Raw genomic sequence first — 20,151 nt, forward strand, 5'->3', positions numbered from 1 at the left:
GAAATTCCTGAGTTCATGTAACTAAGGGGCAAACAGAAGAAGGAGACTAGTGTTTGTAGGCTGCTTCCTTATTTAGCCTACAGAGCAATACTGGTAAGAAAACAACAATGAAAAAAATATATATGTGCACTTCTCTACACACACATACACACTCTCTTAAAATTATTTTTAAAGTAGTGGATTATGGATCTTTTAAATTTCTTTTTTGTGCCTTTTTTTTTTCAATTAAAAAAATACTGACATTATTGAGAGGCAAGATACCAAGGGAGGGTATATTGCTTAGAGTCAAACAGCAAATCAGTGGAAAAACCCAGACTCAAATCCAAGTCAGATCCTAGCCAAGTGCCTGCACTCAGTGCTGCCTGACCTCCCAGGAAGGAGCTGCCTGACCTCCCAGGAAGAAGTTGAGGCACTCAGGCAGCTGGGAGGAGGCTCGCAGGAACAGGACATGGTGGGGCTAGAGTCTGGCCCAGGCCTTGATTCTCTGATTCTCTTTCTACCGGAAGGAAATGCACTGCTATAACTTTTACTGGTTGGAAGAGCAAAGGGAGGGGCCCTGGCAGAGCAAAGGCCCCCAGACACAAAGGGCAGGTCCTCTTCTTAAGTGTTCTTTATCTGGAGAACTGCACAGGCCTGAGAGCAGCCTTGGAGCTGAACAGCCAAGGAGAGACAAGAGCCTTGGGCAAACTTGGCCCCCTCTACACAGGGTCACAGGCTACCACCCTCTGGAACTGCTGACCCTCTCACCACCTACAGATGGAACCAGGGCACAAGGATACTCTCCTTCCTATCCCTCCCCATAGGAGAAAACCTGAGACCATACCTTTAGATCAGGTAATTTACAAAGGAATGTAAATTATGCACGTCTCCAGGCAGCCCCCAAAACACCCAGGGAGCAGAAACCAAAGGCCCAGCATCACAGGCCAGGTGCCCTCCCATCACCTACAAAGTACTCACTTATACAAGTCAGGGGATGAGCCTTCTAGCTGACTAAACAAAAGGGGTACCCACACTGAGTCAACAGGAAGTGCTGGCAGTTATGGATGTGGATAATATCTGATCCAATCCCTCCCTAGAGCAGATGAGAAAATGGACGCTCATAAGAGGGCAAGGCATTCGCCTGAGATTACCAGTTTCCAGAGAATTCCCATCTGATTAAATATACGCCCATTTGATACCTCAACCCTCCAGTCTGTCTTTATTGATAAGATCTGACAGCAGGGCCCCAGAGATACCCATTCTCCCAACTACAAATACACAGGGGAACACGTTCAAGTTCGGTGTTCTTTTAAATGATTCCAGATAACAGCTTTGGCAGTTTCAAAGCCCCAACATCAAACCTCAAACCGGAATTTCAAATGGGTACAAAACAAACAACCATATTTCCTGGATTCTAAGACACTACTGATTTTAAACTACACCATTGATTTGCTAAGATCTGCTCAGAAACAAACAAAAAACCCACCACTGCTTTAAATGTACATGTCAATTGAAAGATCCATTTTGATTTTTAAAATCTTAAATTGGGAAAAGTTTGAGGAAATATGGTCATTTGAGTGCCTTCTCCTCCAACAGCAGAGGAGTTTAACCCACCTGGAGAGGGTGGGAAGGAAGACACTGGAGGTCTGGAGGTCTGGAGGTCTGGTTGAACGGAGCATTCAGCACTTTACATGCTCTCTAACTACAGGTAAACTTCTCTTTACATACAGGATGTGCGCCTGAAAAGCTGCAGGCTACCCATTTTTTTAAAAATCAGAAGGTTCACATACTCTTCAGTCTGGTCAGTCAGGATCTCAGAAGGCATCTGATCAGACTGCTGTCTGATATAGGAATCCCTTCTACAATAGTCCCTTGCCCTCTCTCAGGCTGTTTCCCTATACGATTGGATGGCCTACATTGTGAATTGACCCTCAAAAGATGCCCAGAAAGGAGCCGTGAGATGGAATTGGGGTCTGGGTATCCCTGCAAATGGCATAATGGTGTAGAGGCCCTGAGGTGGCTTCCTCCTAACAGTGGGGGGAGAGCATGAGCCAGTTTCCAGTGACAGGGAAGCTGACCAAATGGCAGTTTAAGGAACCAAACGGCCCACGGGGGATGCTTCAGGTCTGAGAGTTTCACTCACCCTTTCAGAAAACCCCTCTGTCCTTAAGGTGACCTGAAGGAGTCTCTGCAACCAAAAGAGCCTAATGATAACAGTCTCTAGTGGCCCAGCCTCTGCTGGAACTCCTCCAGGGATGGGGCCTCATTATCTCTAGGTAAAGCCACCCTTACTGTTGAAGTTTTTACTGTTAAAACTTAATTCCCCCAAATTTTCCTGGTATCTTCTATCTATAATCTCAATACCCCCTTCAAAGGCTGCACAATTCTCAGCCAGATCAGCCCCACACCAGGCACACACGTACTTATCCCTTGTCATCCACCCATCCCTACCTGGAATGCCCTTTCCTCTCCCCTCTCCAAGTCACAGCAACACTTTCAGGGCCCAATATAATAATAAAAATGACAACTTCAACAATAACAGCAGCAATAGTAGTTACCATCTGTACATCATTTACTACTTACCAACATCTTCCAAAACACTTATATATATCCATTTTCCAGAAGTAGAATCCAAGACTTAGTAAAGTTAAGTGCCTTGCTCAAGGCCATGTAGCTGCATTCAAACCCAGGCCTGCCTCACTCTACAGCCCATGCTCCTGACTGTGTACTATACTCCTCTGCCTGCAAAGGTCAAGCCCGCAGCCTCCACGCAGCCTCCATGCCTGCCCAGATCTCACTGGCTGTCCTCCAACCTGAAGACCTTCATCCTGACCTAGAACACCATTTCTCAAAGTTTTTAAACTGAAACTCCCAGTAAGAAATACATTTTAGACTGAGACTACACACACACACACACACACACATAACCAAAACACATTTTATGAAACAATTTACTATTACATGTACTAATGTACCGGATATTTTCAGTTCAATTTTTATATTATTCTACTCTTTTATTTTAATTAATTTATTTTTTTTAATTTATTTTATTTTTGGCTGTGTTGGGTTTTTATTGCTGCACGCGGGCTTTCTCTAGTTGCAGCAAGCAGGGGCTACTCTTCGTTGTGGTGTGCGGGTTTCTCATTGCGGTGGCTTCTCTTCTTGTGGAGCACGGGCTCTAGGCGCACGGGCTTCAGTAGTTGTGGCACGTGGGCTCAGTAGTTGTGGCTCGCGGGCTCTAGAGCGCAGGCTCAGTAGTTGTGGTACACGGGCTCAGTTGCTCCGCAGCATGTGGGATCTTCCCGGACCAGGGCTTGAACCCGTGTCCCTCGCATTGGCAGATGGATTCTTAACCACAGCACCACCAGGGAAGCCCTATATTCTATTCTATTTCTTTTTTTTTCCTTCTTCTTTTAATGCTGGTCACAATCCCCTAAATTTGATTTCAGCACTAAATCACTAATGAATCAAGATACGGTCTGAAATGAGCATTTCATTACAACTTGGTCATATTGCTCAGCACTGTCCCTCCCTAACTGGACTGGGTCTTGAACTTCTGTAACTCCCACCATGTACCTCACAGGTGTTCAACAGATGCCTGCCTGGTTTTCTCCATGACATCATTATTTTCATCTGTACTGCCTTCAGGGCTACAAGCCACTGTTGCCTACAGCAATTTTATTTGTGCCCCTAATAGCCCAGTGAGATCCTCATAGATTAATTACTATTTCCATTAGACCCATGAGAAACTTGACCCAATCAGAGAGATTGTATGACTTGGGCAAAGTCCAAGGCTATTAAGTGGCAAAACCAGGGCTTTCCTTTGCCGTAGTGACTCATGTGCTGCTTCTCACTCCCCTGGGAAGGCTGTGAGGAAATCAGGCCATTCTCCAGGTGCCACTGTGTAGCTCTATCTCTGGCCCCAAAACCCCTGGAGACAGTCTAAACCCTCCTCTAGTGTTCTGACTGTCTCAGTGAGCGGCTTGCCCCTACCTAGCAATGCTCAGTGAGGCCAATATGCTGGATGGGCAAAGCTCACAAGCACACCCTCAGCCACCACCTCCTAAGGGAGAGAGGCACAGAGGAGACAGAAATGGGCAGCCAGAGAGTGACTGAGCCCAGATTCTGTCGGGCTCTCAGGCTGAGCTAGGCTTAGCCGTGCTGTGCCATGCCATGGCCCAAGGCAGCAGTGACACTCCATTGACACCAGGCTCTGCAGGCTCCCTAGCCTTCTCCCCAAACCCAGAAGCTGAAGACTTCCAAGAGCTCAGAGGGAGAAGACCAGTTCCCAAGGCTACCCAAGACCTGGGCTCTCTCCGCCTTGTCCTTCCAGCCATGTATCAATACTTTCCACCCAAGCACACCTCAGCCCCTCCGGTTGGCAGACTCAGCCAGGTGTGGTGCCTGTGCCCATGACCCCTTTATCGAAAGGTGTCAGATAAACTTTGGTCCCAAGGAACCAGTGTAACCGCTTCCTCCAAGCCTCACTCTCTAAACCAGCCCAAGCAGAAGGCCCAAGGTCACAGACCTCAGGATTGATCCTCCTCATCTCAACCATCGGGAAGGCCAGCTGGAGTGTGGGAGAGAGTAAAAAGAGCGGGAACCTTGAAGCCAACCAACCTAGGTTTCCATTCCAGCTCCTCCAACTGGGAGACAGACCTCTAAGTCTCAACTTCATCTTCAAGTGGGACCATACACATACCTCATACTTTATAAGGCCTAAATGAAGAATAGATGTGTATAAGGACCCAGCCTGGTGGGTGGTCGGCTAATGGTAGCTTTAGGTGACTGGTATTTGCAGCTTACCTAGCACTTTCACATCCCTTTTCTCATCTGACTGGTCCATACACACGCGCAGCAGGGCACGATTATCCCCATTTTACCCATGAAGCAATTGAGGCCCCAAGCGATTAAGTCATTTACTCAATGACACATAGACTGTAACTCTTGGCTTCTGACCCAGCTCTGCCACTTTGTGACTACTCCACCCTCTGAGCTTCTGGTTCCCCAGGTGTAACATGGGGGCAATACCACCCCTTCAGAGGGCAGCAATAAAGACCACATGATACAGTAAGAGCTGATACGCTTCCAGCACTCGCTCTGTACTAGCTCTGCCAAGCACTACATAGGCACACAAGTCCCCAAGGAAGTAGTTTTTATTATCTCTACTTAATAGACAAGAAAACTAAAGCTTAGCACAGCTGAATAATCTGTCCAAGGTTACACAGCCTGGAAGTAGAGGCTGCCAACTGAGTACTAAACTATCCAATAAATATAAAGTGACCCACATGTAACAGGGCCTCAATACCTGTTACATTCCCTTCTTTTTCCTTCATCACCCAGTAAGAACCACTACCCCCTGTGCTGAGATGGCAAGAGTGAGCAAGATGAAAGTGCAGAAAATTGGGAAATGGATGTGCAATCACAGATCCAGGGACAACAAAGATGGGGGAGCTCCCCTCTCCCACCCAGAGCTGGAAAAAGAAGTGAGAATAAACAAAAGGCTGACCTACTTTGCACACTGAGTAACAGCCTCTGGAGTTCATTAACCTAAGAGGTGGTAAGGACTAAAGTATAAATAGCTTTTATGCCAGCTCCATAATAACCAATGACAGGAAACTGGAATCAAGAGAGGGTGGGTTGGTGGTGTGCAAATGGCCGATGATCAGGGCTGGGAGGCCTGTGAGGTTACCTAACGAGTCCACCCACTCCCCAGACAGCCAGGGAAGCCTAGAGACCAAAGGGTAAGTGATCTGCCCAAGGTAACGCTGTGAGTCAGTGTAGAAAAGGAAGATGGTCTGCAGCAGCCTGGTGCTCCCTCCTGCAGCCTGGCAACCCCTGGCTTGGAGGTAGGGCAGTGTCCAGGCTCCCTGTCTGGGTGAGAGAGAGAGTCTGGTTTGCTTCACTCTCCCCCACTCCTGGTACAAGCTCGTTCCCGGCCTGCCTCCCTTTCCCATAAGGAATTCCCTGGCTTTGCTCCTTCCAGCCCTGGGTCAGTGCACAATGGTAAACAGGTTCTCTCCACCCTTCTCTGGCCTCAGTGCCATGGGCCTCTGCCCAACTCTCCACTCTGCACAGCCCCACCCTCCCCCCCACGTCAGAGGCAAGAAATGGTTCCTTTAAGCACCAGCCTTGCTGGCTCCAAAAAGCAAGGAATCCTCCTCCCCCAACCCCCACTCAGCTAGGGAAAGGCACAGACCTTAGCAAAAACTCCCAGGGGAGCTCTCCCTGACAAATGCAGAGAGGTATGGAGACTATTCTCAACAGAAGACAACCCTTCCCCAACCCCCCACCCCTATGGGGCAGAGTACTACTTGAAATTCCCCACCGGCAACTGGGTCCTCAGGTCACAATCTCACTGTGGGCACCTGGGGGCCCCCATGACTCAATTACATCCCCCCTCACCCATCCTTACAAAACTGCTAAATTTTATTGATAGGTCTTATCAAATTAGTCTTGACTCACTGCTTATCTCTGCCAAGACTCCTTCAAGGCTCCCTACTGCCCTACTTGCTCAACAGAAACCTCAGGCCCTGGCTCCCAGGCCTTCCTATTCCTTCTACACGTCCTTCTTTTTTCCCAGCCCTATTTCTAGATGGCCCTCTCTCTGAGCTGCCCTCCCTCACCCCTACCCCAACTCTAATTCAGGCCCACTCATCTTCTGAGGCCTCCTTCAGAATACCCTCTCATCTCTACGAAGCCTTTCCTAACCACTCCAGGAGCAGAACACAATCAGCACCTCATTACATTCCATACACATCTCTCTAGAGCCTGTGTTCCAGGCTCTGAATCTACAAAGTTGAATAAAATGTAGTCCCTGCCTTTGGGGAGGTCAATCTGGCAGAGGAGACAGATGGGTGAGTAAATAACTAGCACACACAGAGGTGCTATCACAGAAAAACTAGAAGGGTAGAAGGTGCTAGGAGACTGCAAGAAGCCCTCAGGGTGGGGGTGGGGGGAGTTAGAGAAAGCTTTAAAGGGGAGCTGACTTTTGAGATGGTCCTTGAAGGGTGACAGGAAGTGGCCAGGGTGAGAAAGGGGAAAGAGCATATCAGGCAGAAGACCCAGTATGAGAAAGCACAAGTGAATGGAAAAGGGCCTGGCTTGTTTGGGGAATGTGAGCAGTCCAGTGGAGCGAGTCTGGCTTCTCTGCTGGACTGTCCACTCCGCTGAGGCAGCATTCCACGAGAAGGTGTGCTCCTGGGGGACAGAGGCTCTGCCAATCACACCCTCCACAGTGTGTCCTGGCCCTAGAACAGAGCCTAGTACCTAGCTGGTGCTCAATAAATGTGTGTTGACAGATTCATTTGCTTTGTGACTTCAGGCACTCTGAGTTTCAGTTTTCTCCCCACTGAGATGGGAATACTATCCTCTACCTTGAGATCAGATGGGAAAAGCACAAGCACAGAAAGTGCTTCATAAAGGGCACTCCCTCTCTGGCCTGATACCAGCTCTGGATCTTCTTTGAAGCCCAGCACAGGGCTGAGCCCAGATGTGCTTGATGATGGCCTTTTACAACATTATAATTCTATATTCAATTAACATAATTGAATGTTTGTTATAACACTTACCAGGTACTTGCTATGGACCAGACATGGTGCTCAACACTTAAATTATTTCATTTAATCCTGACAACAAGCACATGAAATAGGTCCTCTAATTATCACCTCCCCCCGCTTCTGCAGATGAAGAAACTCAGGTTTTCAGCAAGCCAGTAACTATCCAATGTCCAGGGTGAGCAGAGGACAGCTCTGGGAGGTATACCCGGGCCCTGCTCTTCTGCTCTGTCACTCAACTCTGGCACTGACTGCTATCCACTAGGCTGGGTGAGCACAAGCCTTGCTCCCAGGGAGCTTGGAACTTAGTGACCTCAGAGCCATATACTGTGTGATGCTTGGCAAGTCACTTTACCACTCTGGGATTTGGTGTCTACCTCTGTAAAATGGAGATTATGATGATAATAACTATATCTCACGAGTTAAATGAGGTGGTATTGGTGAAAGCATGGTCCACCATGCAGGCTCTTCTGTGAAATGGCATTACCATGTGACTATGCTGGGAGGTTGGAAGGGGTCACTCAGAGGCAGGACAGGAAGCCCAGGATGAAAGTCTACAAGGAACCCAGGAGGGTGGTGGTAATTATGAAGCAAACTCTTACTCCTTCCCCAAGTGACTGCCACTACCCAAGAGGGCAGAGGCCCCAGGCAGCCCTACAGTTGCATGCTTTGAATTGAATCTTTCAGGAGACCCACTTTTGTTCTCACTTCTGCTTTATCTTCACAGACCGAGGAGAAGATCAGGCCCTCGCATCAGGGTCCTCAGAGTCAGGGTCACCTGAGGGCTCTGTTCCAAATGACTCAATGAGGAACTGACTGGGGGATTCCCAACCTGCCCTGGCAGGACAGAAAGCTCCAGACCACAAGCTGAGTGGGATTGGCTTCCGTTTTACCCCCAAGGTCCAAGGGTGGGTAGGCAGAGCACATGAGGGAGTCTGGATCTTCACACCCACGCTGCCTTGTTCTCTCACCATTATGCCAAAGGCCTGAAGTAAACCTTAGAGGATAATTCACACTCGAATTATAAGAGCCACCATGTACCACTGAACTCTTACTTTGTGGCATACACTGTGCTGGGTGCTTTACCAACATTTCCTCCCTTAATATTCATAACCATAAGTGGCGTGGGGCCAGTTCCCTCTCCCAATGCCACCACCTGGCCCATTTACAGACTCAGAGAGGTCACATGGCTAGGAAGTGACAGAGCCAGGGCTTGAAGTCAGGTCTGCTGGTGTCTTGAACCCAGGATCTCCCAAGTCCAAATTTAGGTTCTCCTTTTTTGTGAAACCAAGACAGAGAGGAAAGGGAAATATACAGCATCCTCCAAAAGAGGCTGGCTCGGAAAGATGGTTTCTGGACACACAGAAGAGGAGGAACAAGAGTTTTCCATACTATGTTCCTGGGCCCCTTACTACCCAGCTGTTCCTGCCTTATCTTGGGGTATATGTGAGGGGCTGTGTGTGGAGACCTGGGACAGGAAGTGCGCCATCCATTATAACAACTCAACAACAAAAACAACTCGAGAAGCCTACTAGGAAAAGTGTAGACACTTGGGGCTGGACTGAAAGTCCTAAGGCTGGGACAGGAAGAGGGAGGACAGGCCACACAGTAGCAACAAGCTTTGGTAAGATGGAAAATTGGGAAGGAGGAACCCTGGCTTCTAGGCACAATTCCATTACTCGTTCAGCTTGGGTTTCCTTGTCTGTAAACAGGGCAAAATAAAACTTACCCTACTGACTTCCCATTGCTCCTGTAAGGATTACTGCAAGGCAATGAGAAAGAAAGCACTTTGCAGAACAAAGAGCTAGACAAATCAAAGCATTCTTTGATTTGACTGCACTCCCAAAGACATGACGGCCACTGGTCTGACAAAGGGAGGTCCTCTCATAAGAGGAACAGAGCATGCTGGAAGCATTGGCCTTTGTGGGCTGTGCCCTGACGACCCCTTGCACTTGTGTGGTACCTGATAAAAAACTTCTCAAAGCCCTTTTCATATACTCCAAGGTCAGTCTCAATGTTAGAAGCAGAAGACCTCTTCAACATCACCCATTAAAACTGTCTTAGTTTATATGCAGGGGAAACTGAGGTTTAGAAAGATTAAGCAACTTTCTCAAGGTCGCAGAGCTAGTTAGGGGCTCAGGGAAGCCCAGGACTCAGGTCTCCTGATCCCCTGTTCAGCAGTGTTTGTTTACACATGCTCCTAATCCAGTTATCTCATTTGATCCTCACAATCCTTTTGTACACAGACCACACTTTTATCTACTGTTGAATGTCTGACTTCCCTGCTAGGCTCTAGGTCTTGGGAGGGCAGGACCAAGTCCCCAGAGCCTAGCACATGGCTGCACACATAGTACGTGCTGGATGAAAAGCAGGGAGCATTAGCCCCATGGTCAGGTGAGAGGACGTGCTTAAGTCACATACCACCAGGGGCAGTGGTGGAGGCAGCACTGGCACCTTGACCCCTGGGTTCAGAACCCTTTCCCATATTAGCCTAAATCCACATATCCAGCCAGAATCATCTCTGAGAAATGGCTGGTGGTGCCCCAAAGGGCTGAGGGGTTCACTTTCTCATAGGCACTGGACTTGCTTCCACCTCCCAGCTGAGGCACCAGCTCCAGGAACAGAATAAAGGTGAGATGAAGTCAGCCCTCAGCTGCCTCCCCTTGATCAGCTTACGCTGTGCCTAAAAGCCCCAAACCTACCCTCCCCAGCTACATATCATCCTAAGGTAGGCTTTCCATGCCCTCAGGCCTTACTCCTCTCTCCTTGGAGAGGTCTAGCCCTTCTTGCAGCCTTCCTTGCTATCCAATATGTTTACTGGGCAGAGACCTCAAAGCTCAGTTCCACTCACCCCACCCCATCCCAACCAGGCCAAACCCACTCTCCTACTGGAGAGAGACAAAGAACCCCCTGATATGCCCTGAGCGTGCCAGCCATGCCAGGCACCTTGGGGAGCCCAGGGCTGTGACAAAGCAGAGTCAGCAGCAGCCCACTGTCTGCTTCAAAAGAAGGCCACAGATGGCCTTCCTTCCCTGTGGTCAGAAGGCCCCGGAATGGCTAGGGCCGCTTCAGCTTGGCCAAAGCCTTCCCAGTTCCCCTCAGTCCACACAGCCAATCAGGCACCAAGCCCTACTTGCTGATCTCTTCATCCTCATAGCTCCAGGGCTCTTCCAGGCCTCTCTACAGCCCTTTTGGGCTGTCCCAACCTCTCCCAACTGCTCTCACTGCCTGTGGCCCAGCTCCTCTTTATGCCATCTTCCATGCCAGCACCAGACTGACCTTAATGAAACATAGGAGGCCTCAGTCTGACATTCAAGGCTAGTCACAGTCTGCCCAACCTACTTTGCTACCCTCCCCTTGCTTCACGTCATCCTCCCGCCTCCCATTCTTCTTGTCACCTCTTGGCACACCACATTTCTCAAACAGCTGGCTTCTGGTGGGACTCTGCACACGGGTCCCCTCCCATACAACAGAATGGCCTTCCTTGCTCCTTCTCAGGCCTGGATCAAATGCCACTTCTTTTCTCTGGGCTCCTATGGATGGAGCTTGCTGCTTCTTCTTCCTATATATTCCCAGAGCAACCACATGCCTCCATTACAGGCTTTATTGCTCAACATTGTAATGATTTGGTTGTGCTTCTATTTTCCAACCAGTCTGTGAACGCTTTGAGGGCAACAAGACACAGATGTCTTGATCAACTCTGTATCCTTAGTCCCAGTCACAGAGGCTGGTAGAGTAGGGGCTCAATAAATGTTTGATAAATAAACTCACTGCTAAGATGGATAAACTGGTGAAAGTAAAGCCTTGGCTTTCTCTCCCAGGCTCCTGAGTCTGCTGCCTACTTCCCTACATGAAGAGCAGAGAAGAGTTAAGCTGTGCCAGCCTCTGAGGAACTGGACAGAGCATGGAATAGAGTAGGGTGGGGTGGGATAGAGAAGGGAAAGAGAAAGATGAGAAAAGGAAAGCCTAAGTTGGCAGCTTCCCTAAAATCCTGGAAAGGGGGCTTCTAAGCAGGTCAAGCATCAGGAGAGTTGGTTTGCCAGTAGAGCAGCCAGGAGTTTTCTCCCTGCCAGGGTCTCCCTCCCTGGACCCAGGACAGCAGCAGATTTTCCAGGGGCAGACAAAGCAGCTAAAGAGTTGGTTTGCCAGTAGAGCAGCCAGGAGTTTTCTCTCTGCCAGGGTCTCCCTTCCTGGACCCAGGACAGCAGCAGATTTTCCAGGGGCAGACAAAGCAGCTAAAGGAGGCCTCTTCCCCGTCAGGTGTGCTGCCAGCAGGATAAAGAGAGTGATCAGCTAGGACACTGACAATGGGTGGATGACGACTGGGTTCTGCTCTGGTGGGCAATGCATCCTGGCCTGAGGTTCAACTGGCTTGGAGTGAGGAAGAGAATGGGCAGGTCCATGTAGCTGTGGTAGCAATGGGCTGAGAGTCAGAAGATCTGGGATCCCTCCCAAATCTGGCTCCACTGTTAACTAAGGGCAAGGCTTCTCCAAGCCTCAGATTTCTCACCTGTACGGGGTGCATAATTCCTGCCTTACCTACAAAGAAACACTTCTTCCAAAAGGCACACACTGGATATCAAAGTCAGATGGTCATTATGCAGTATTTTGGGGTCAAGAGCAGTGTAGACTCTGGCCTATGGGAGGGATAGACCAGGGCTGATCTGGCCAGGCTTCCAGGGCCTCCCCAAGGATCTTCACTGGGTCTTTCTCTGGCCTGGCTGGCCATGGACTTCAACTGTACTGAGAGACCTGCCTTGCCCTCCACACTGGGATGGGGAGGTAGCCAGGTTCCTGCTAACTGCTGCTCTGGGTGTGGGGGCCTCAGGGACTGGTGAGCACCTGGCGCCTCGCCTGCTTCCACCTTAGCAAGGTTTAGTCACTGGATTCAGTGTCGAGAAACAGGTTCTAGTCCCAGTTCTGCCATTGACCAGCTGGCAAGCCTTGGACGCTTTCTTCTTAGAACTTCAGTGTACTCATCTACAAAATGGGATAACCACCCCTCTCAGGGGAACGTAAGGGTTCACCATGGGTTAGGGGTCACTCCTGCCCACAGTGGATGGACCTCACTGATGCTCATCATCACAGCCAGAGATGGAAAGTAGGAAATGAAAAGACAGGACCGCTAGCTACTCCAGTCTCTATGAGGAGGTAGAACATTCATTGAGCATTCACTGCAGGCTCTTTTCAAACATCAGCTCATTTAAACCTTACAACAACCCTGCAAAGTCAGTATTATCATAACCATTTCACAGTGAGAAACTGAGGCTCATAAAAGTGAAGCAATATGTCCAAGGTCACACAAACAGCCAGACTCCAGAGCTTAGGTGAGGAGGGAGCACAGAGCACCTTCTTTTCCCACCGTGGTGTAAACAGATTGCGAGGCTGAACCAGAGCCAGGCCTCACCGGCCCCCTGAAGGTCCTGTTTCAGACCCAGATGCTGGGAGGACAAAACATCAAGCAGGTCCCACCACTTTATCTCTTTCCCACAGCTTAGGATTTCCTAGCAGGCGGACACACAGGCACCTTCCCAGGGCAGCAGCTGGTGTGCTGGCCCCCTCCTTCACCAAGTCAAGTCTTGTCTGAGGCCCTAGAACACCCACAGGGCTACCAAACCGGATTTTCCTTTGAAACTGGAGGAAGAGAAGGAGGAGAGAAAATGAAGGATCTGTGGCCCAGAGTCATAGACCAGGGCTCCACATGTACAGCTGTCTCTTTCCAGATGGGCTACCCAGGGACCACTCCACTGCCAGCTCCATGCTCTCCTGGGAACTGTAATAGCTCAAGAAAAGAGGATGTTCTGAACCTACAAACTGGAGAAGGTGGTGGAAAAGCAGGGAGGCAGGCCCTGGCCTGTCAGGAGGGCCCTGGCCCAACAATAACTGGCACAGACCAAACTATCAGGATTTCAATTAAGCCACTTCTAAGATTTCCAAAGTCATAGGGCTGCCATAGTTGGCTATAAGTAGTGGAGGGCCCAGGGGACAGGGGAACTGAATCAGCAAAAGACAATATTGCTGTTCCAGATGTTTCTCCCTGGGCCCAGTTCAGATCCCTCTCTCCCCTAACAGGAAGCCAACACCCACAGGACCCCAGAGAGCATAGCTCCTCACCTTATCTGGCCTGAAGCACTGAGCAGACTGAAGCTGGGTGGGAAACTCCAGCTTCAGGAGGCCAGTCCTGGCAATCACACAGGAAAAGGAAAGGGAGGTCAGGGATCCACCCCTCTCAGGTCATCTTGCTCAGGCCAGAGACCTGGTATCCAACTGATATCCTTCTTTCCCTTCCTGACCAAGTCCTCTATGCTGCAGAAGGGACCCCCCACCCCGCTACAAACAGATCTGCTCTTCCTACCCCGAAGTGATAGGAATGGTAACATCACTCCTCCCACCCTTCCCTGCTGAGGATACTTCTTTCTCCTCCTCTGGTCCTTCCTGGGCTTCAACAACCAGCTCAGTTGCCAGCCAAGCCAAAAGAACTAATGTTGCCAGCACTCCTGTCTGTGCCCATGCCACCACAGGGTCCTTCACTGGCTGGCTGCTTTCTTGCCTCTTCCCACTCACTGGCTACTGCTCAAGGGCAGGCAGGGGCCATCGTGGGCCCAGCAAAGGTTCCCTGTAGAGTAGGCTCAAAAGACAGACAAGGTGGGACTTCCCTGGTAGCGCAGTCGTTAAGAATCCGCCTGCCAATGCAGGGGACACGGGTTCGAGCCCTGGTCGGGGAAGATCCCACATGCCGCGGAGCAACTAAGCCCGCGAGCCACAACTACTGAGCCTGCATGCTGCAACTACTGAAGCCTGCGCGCCCTAGAGCCCGTGCTCCACACAAGAGAAGCTACTGCAATGAGAAGCCCACGCATCATAACAAAGAGTAGCCCCACCCCGCTCACCATAACTAGAGAGAGCCCACAGGCAGCAACAAGACCAAACACAACCAAAAAAAAAAAAAGACGGACAAGGTGAAGTAGAAAAGGCCTAGGGCTGGGAATCAGGAGTTCTGGGTTTAATTCCTGGCTTTGCTCCTAATTGACTGAAGAGGTGAGGTTAATCACTTCTCTTAGGGCTCAGTTTACCTATCCATATGAGGATGGCCATCTCTAAGCTCACTTTCAGCTTCCTGATTTGAAATGTGTGCTGATAAATGTCACTCAATAAATAAATATTAATTGAGCATTTACTTCTCTGCAGGCCTGAGGAAAAAGTGAATAAGCCTGGTCCCAGGGAATTCCCTGGCGATCCAGTAGTTAGGACTCCACACTTTCACTGCTGAGGGCCTGGGTTCAATCCCTGGTCAGGGAACTAAGATCCAACAAGCCACAGCCCACCCCCCCCCCAAAAAAAATAGCCTGGTTCCAGTCCTGAAGCTCATCAGTCTAATGAAGTGGTAATGACAACACAGCCTTATCCTTGCTGGACCATCCCTGTTAGCCTCCCACACTGCTGAGGGAGTCAAAAGTGCTGACCTAAGCCAGGGAAGGTGAGAGCAGACAGGTTCTTCTAGGAACCTTCTATTCTACCTGTCCAGCACTCGATTTACTGCTGGGGCCATATGCCATATTAATGGGTGGTAAAGGCAGTGGAAACGGTCCTGACTGGGGAGTCAGAAACCCTGGGTTCAAGTCCTGATTCTGACACTAATGTGCTGTGTGATGTTTCTTTTTTTTTTTTTTTTAATTTATTCATTTTTGGCTGCGTTGGGTCCTTGTTGCTGTGCGTGGGCTTTCTCTAGCTGTGGCAAGCGGGGGCTACTCTTCATTTCGGTGCGCAGGCTTCTCATTGTGGTGGCTTCTCTTGTTGCGTGTGGAGCACGGGCTCTAGGTGCACAAGCTTCAGTAGTTGTGGCATGTGGGCTCAGTAGCTGTGACTCGTGGGCCCTAGAGCACAGGCTCAGTAGTTGTGGCGCATGGGCTTAGTTGCTCCGCGGCATGTGGGATCTTCCTGGACCAGGGCTCAAACCCACGTCCCCTGCATTGGCAGGCGAATTCTTAACCACTGCGCCACCAGGGAAGCCCTGTGCTGTGTGATCTTAAGCAAGTTATTCTCTTCTCTGGACCTCAGTTTCCTCATCTGTATAATAAGTTAGGGTTAAGCTGGTCAAACTCGTAAGATCCCTTCCAGCGTTAACAGTCTATGATTTTATGATCTACTCATGCCAGGTACCCAGCAGTCACCTGAGTGGGGTAGCTTCTGATCTGTTTTCTTCCCCCATCCCCCTAACCCCTGGCAACTGCCAAAACTGATTGTCTTGAGACAACCTTTGGCCCAGGATGGCTGAAACAGACCTTTAATCTGGAGCCAGAGTCCCTGCCATCTCCACTGCAGCCATCAGTGCTAATGTTTCACTTCTCTGGGATAGCACATGGTCTCCTAGCCCTCAACCACGAGACTGGGTTCAGGGCAGTCACCCTGGAACTTCCCATAACTTCCTCTTTTATGGCCTTGAGCAGGGACTTACTTTTGGCTTTTTTTGAACCACAATATAAACTATACAGGGAACATCCAAGCTTTCAGACACCAGAGATTTTAAGTTGACCAACAGGGTCAAGAAAGTGAGGCAGGGAGAGAGGAAGGGATGTGGAATCCCACCTAAGCCCCAGCGCTATAGACACCAATGATGCAGACAGTGTCATTGGTTTGCGGTTGGAGGGTGGGAAAGACAGATGTCTGGCTGCTTGGCTAGGGACTACAGCCAAAGGGCGGTGCTTCCACTGGGGCCTCTCTGTCCACAAATACCAGAGGTACGCCCTCATTTTCTCATCAATTTTCAGACCCTTAGAAGGAAAAGAAAGGAAACAACATTTTCCTGGGCCACTACTTGAGCGGCACCTTCGAATACTTGATCTCATTTAATCCCCACAGTAATCTTGGGAGTAGGTATTACTGTTTCCCTTTACAGTGAGTAAGCAGGCTCAGAGATTCAGGAACTTGTCCAAGGTCACACAGCCAGCAAGAGTGATTTCTTCCTAAATCTGGCCTTTTTCCACTATATCACACTGCTCTGTACCCTGATACCTGGTTAACTGCCTGATAAGCATGGAGTAGGAATTCTTATCTCCCAGAATTCACCAGCAAATCTGAGCTCTTCCTTCCAAGCACCCACAAATGCAACTGAGAACTCCTTTTCCACTTTTCTAGACCTCATGCCTCCCAGGACCCTGATCCTTGGTGTCTGCTCTTCAATTCAAAAATATACCCTAAGTACCCTTTGGGTTCTCACAAGCTAATCCCTGGGGAACTGTGACAAAGCTGCAAGTCAGGGTGAGGGATCAGAATAAGGGGTGCTCTCTGAGTCCTGGACTGGACTAGGCTTAGCTTGCTGTGAGCAAGTGGGAAGAGGCTGGAGGAGACAGATCCAGTGGGTAAAAGAGAACACTCCTTAGGGGAGGGGCCTGCATTTCTCTCCAGCTCTCCAAAGGAGAAGGAGGCCTGGTGAATGTGAGGCTTTGGGACTGCGGAAAATCTCAGAAGGGACCTTTATGGGGTGTGGGGTGGGGATCTTACAGATGGTTAAGGCTCTTCCATAAGTCATAAGAGAGGCTGATAGGACAGGTGGGTTGGGAGTGGGGTCTGGAGTCCATCTTTCCTAAGGGCATCACCAACCCATACATATGATCTCTGTGAGGACTGGACTCAGGGAGTTCTGTGGGGGCAGAATGTGGCTGCTCAGCTTACCCTGCCTGGAGGGAAGGTGCTGCTCCACTGCCTCACATTTCTCTGCCTGCCAGCTGGGTGCCTGGGTGTGGGGGATCTGGGTGTGCTATGAGCAGGGACCCTGCTGTCTCCTTGCCTCCCGCCCGGTCTGCATTTGAAGAGGAGGTGCATGCTTCCACAGCATACACAGACAGCTGACAGCCTGTCCTGGAGGTGAGGTACCATCATCCTGTGGGTACTGGGAAGAGGCAGTGCCTGCCCACCTGTTGCTGGTGACAGGGAGAAACCTGCCTCTGAGGGGGGAGAGGGGGGCTCTCTCTGACCCTTCCATTAGGGGAAGGGACTGTCTGTCCCAAGGTGGTAGGGAGCTGACCAATGTCAGTTCATCCAGAGGTCCGTGTGTCTTGAGGTGAGGCTCAGTCTGTCCCGGAGTGCGGTGGGGGCAGGGCAGCCCGTCCCTCTGAAGTCTGCCTAAGGTGTCCCCCTTAAGTGGGGGTAGTGGGGCGCTGAGACAAGGGCGTCTGTGGGTCTCGTGGGAGGCTGGGTATGGAGAATAGCAGTCTGCTGGGGGAGGGGCGGCCACCTATGAGCCTGTCAGGGGCTGGCCGAGTCAGCCAGCCCTAAGGCGAGGGTGGCAGCGCTGGGGTTGGGACAGGTATCTGTCGACCAGTCCGCACTGGTGAGGAGAGCCCAGTCAGCCCTTCCTAGGGGTGGGTCAGTCAGCCTGGGGGCGAGGTGGGGGTGGGGCAAGGGAGACAAGGGGTCGGTTGTTCCTGGTTGGAAGGGAGACGTGTCTGTCCTTTCTGAGAGTGGCTCTGTCCGCGTCGAGGACCCCCCGCGGGTCCCGCCCCCGGCCGCCGGCCCCCCGGCTCCGAGCCCCGGAGATACTCACGCGCCCTCGGCGCCCTGCGAGCCCACGATGAAGCCGAACTTGTCGATGCGGCGCTCGGCAAAGCCGTTGGCCTCTGAATCGGAGCCCAAAGAGCTGAGTTCGTCGGCGGCTGCGGCGTCGGGGCCCGGGGCCAAGCTCTCCCGGGTCCCCGACAGGCTCCCCGCCGCTGCAGGCGCGCGCGGCCCGTTCTCTCCGCGGCTCTTCGCCATCCCGGCCGCGCCCGCCGCCTCAGCCTCAGCGGCCACCTCAGCCACCTCAGCCGCCCGACCTCCGCCGACGCCGCCGACGCCCCGCCCACGAGCCTCGCCCATTGGTCGCCACAAAGCCGGGGGCGGGGCCCTAGGCCTTCCCTGGCACCTCCTCCCCCCCATGCCCAATGGGCGCCGCAGACTCCGGGACCCGCCCACCTCCCCCAGGCTGGCGCCAACAGGCCCGACGTGAGGGGGCGGGGCAGCCGTCACCCGAAGCCCTCCCCCCTGGGCTGCCAATCACTAGAACTCACCTGAAAAAGCTTCTCGGGCCTTTCCGGGTTAGCCCAGGCCTGGCCCGACACCTGCCGCACCGCCCAGGCCGAGACCGAGGGCTCCCTCTGGGAATTCCGCCTCTGCCTCCTGAACCCCCCCCACTCCTCGCGAGACCGTAGGGACGTGGGTGGGGATTGGTCTCCCATTCATTTATGAGGAGCTCTGAGACACGGGATGGGTCCGGGGACACGCCCAGGGACACTCGGCAGCTTAAAGACCTAGGCTGAGCTAGAAGTTCAGCAGCCCCTTCCTTCCCCCTGCTCACTGTTTCTGGGGCTTTAAATTAGAGAGGCCTAATTTGTAAGATTAATGACCAACGACTATTGAGCTACTCACTGCCCCGAGTTCTACCTACTTTCTCTTCTAATTTTTATTTTTCCAACAGCTTTATTGAGATATAATTAACATACCATAAAAATCGCCTGTTTAAAGTGTATAATTGTTTTAAGCATATTTATACTTGTGCAACCATCCCCACTATCTAGTTTTAGAACATTTTCATCACCCCAAAAAGAAATTCCTATCCTTACCAGTCACTCCCCATCCTTCCTCCCCCAGTCCCTGGCAACCACTAAAATTTCTGTCTCCATAGTTTTGCTTTTTCTGGACATTTCATATAAATGGAGTCATACAGTATTTGGCCTTTGTGTCTGGCTTCTTTCACCTCGCATGTTTTCAAAGTTCATCCATGTTGTAGCATGTATCAGTACCTCCATTCCTTTTGGGGGCCAAAAACCATTCCATTGCATGGACATATCAGTTTATCCATTAATCTGTAGATGGACATTTGGGCTGTTTCCACCTTGTGGTGATTGTAAATAGTGCTGCTATAAACATTTGGGTAGAAGCTTTCGTGTGGACATTTATTTTCATTTCTCTTGGGTAAATAGCTAGGAGTGGGAATTGCTGGGTCTTTAACCTTTTCAGGAACTGGCAAGCTGTTTTCCAAATCGGTCACACCATCTCTTATAATCTTTTAGCAAGGAGGTGGATACTATTTTTAGTCCCATTTTACAATTAAAGAAACTGAGGTGCAGGGAAGTGATGTCAGCTGCCTGAAGTCCCAGAACTAGCTTGTGGCAGAGCCAGGATTTGAACCTAGCTCTTACCAACATTTTCTATTGGGAAGCATGGGCCAATTTTATCTATATAGACTTAGCTCCCAGCAGCCTACTTCTGACCCCACGGATTATCAACTCATGGAGTCATAATGATAGCTCCTCACTTAGGTCCAGCACTTTTTGGCTCTTAAGTCACAACCATGTTGTCATCTGACACTCCCCTGTAGACCTATCAGGAGACAGGCCCAGAGATGGGAAGGGACTAAAGAGCCAGGCCTGAGCTGCAGAGCCTGGGACAGGCTGCTAAGAGGCCCAAAGCAGCCCTAAGAGGGGAGTTCTTAAGCCCTGAGTGATCTCACCAGCCGTTTCCTTAATGCCATGTGGCCCGGACATTCTTAAAGACTTCACTGTGCAGTCTTGACATTCCATAGGCTTCTGTTTTCCATAAACAGGGCAACAGCAGACACATGCTATTTCGGTCTTAAACT

General features: G+C 50.7%; 1 protein-coding gene across 1 annotated transcript in view; it reads right to left on the reverse strand.

The window, feature by feature from the left end:
• Nucleotides 1-18,351, reverse strand: part of TBC1D10A (TBC1 domain family member 10A) — a 30,211-nt gene extending 11,860 nt beyond the window's left edge. The window contains exon 1 of the mRNA XM_061168993.1: nt 18,079-18,351. Within this exon, the coding sequence (XP_061024976.1) occupies nt 18,079-18,287 (209 nt within the window). The 5' untranslated portion in view covers nt 18,288-18,351. The remainder of the gene's footprint in view (nt 1-18,078) is intronic.
• Nucleotides 18,352-20,151: the final 1,800 nt, after the last annotated feature.

This window comes from Eubalaena glacialis, chromosome 15, assembly GCF_028564815.1.
Source record: "Eubalaena glacialis isolate mEubGla1 chromosome 15, mEubGla1.1.hap2.+ XY, whole genome shotgun sequence".
In the NCBI taxonomy this organism is placed as follows: Eukaryota; Metazoa; Chordata; class Mammalia; order Artiodactyla; family Balaenidae; genus Eubalaena; species Eubalaena glacialis.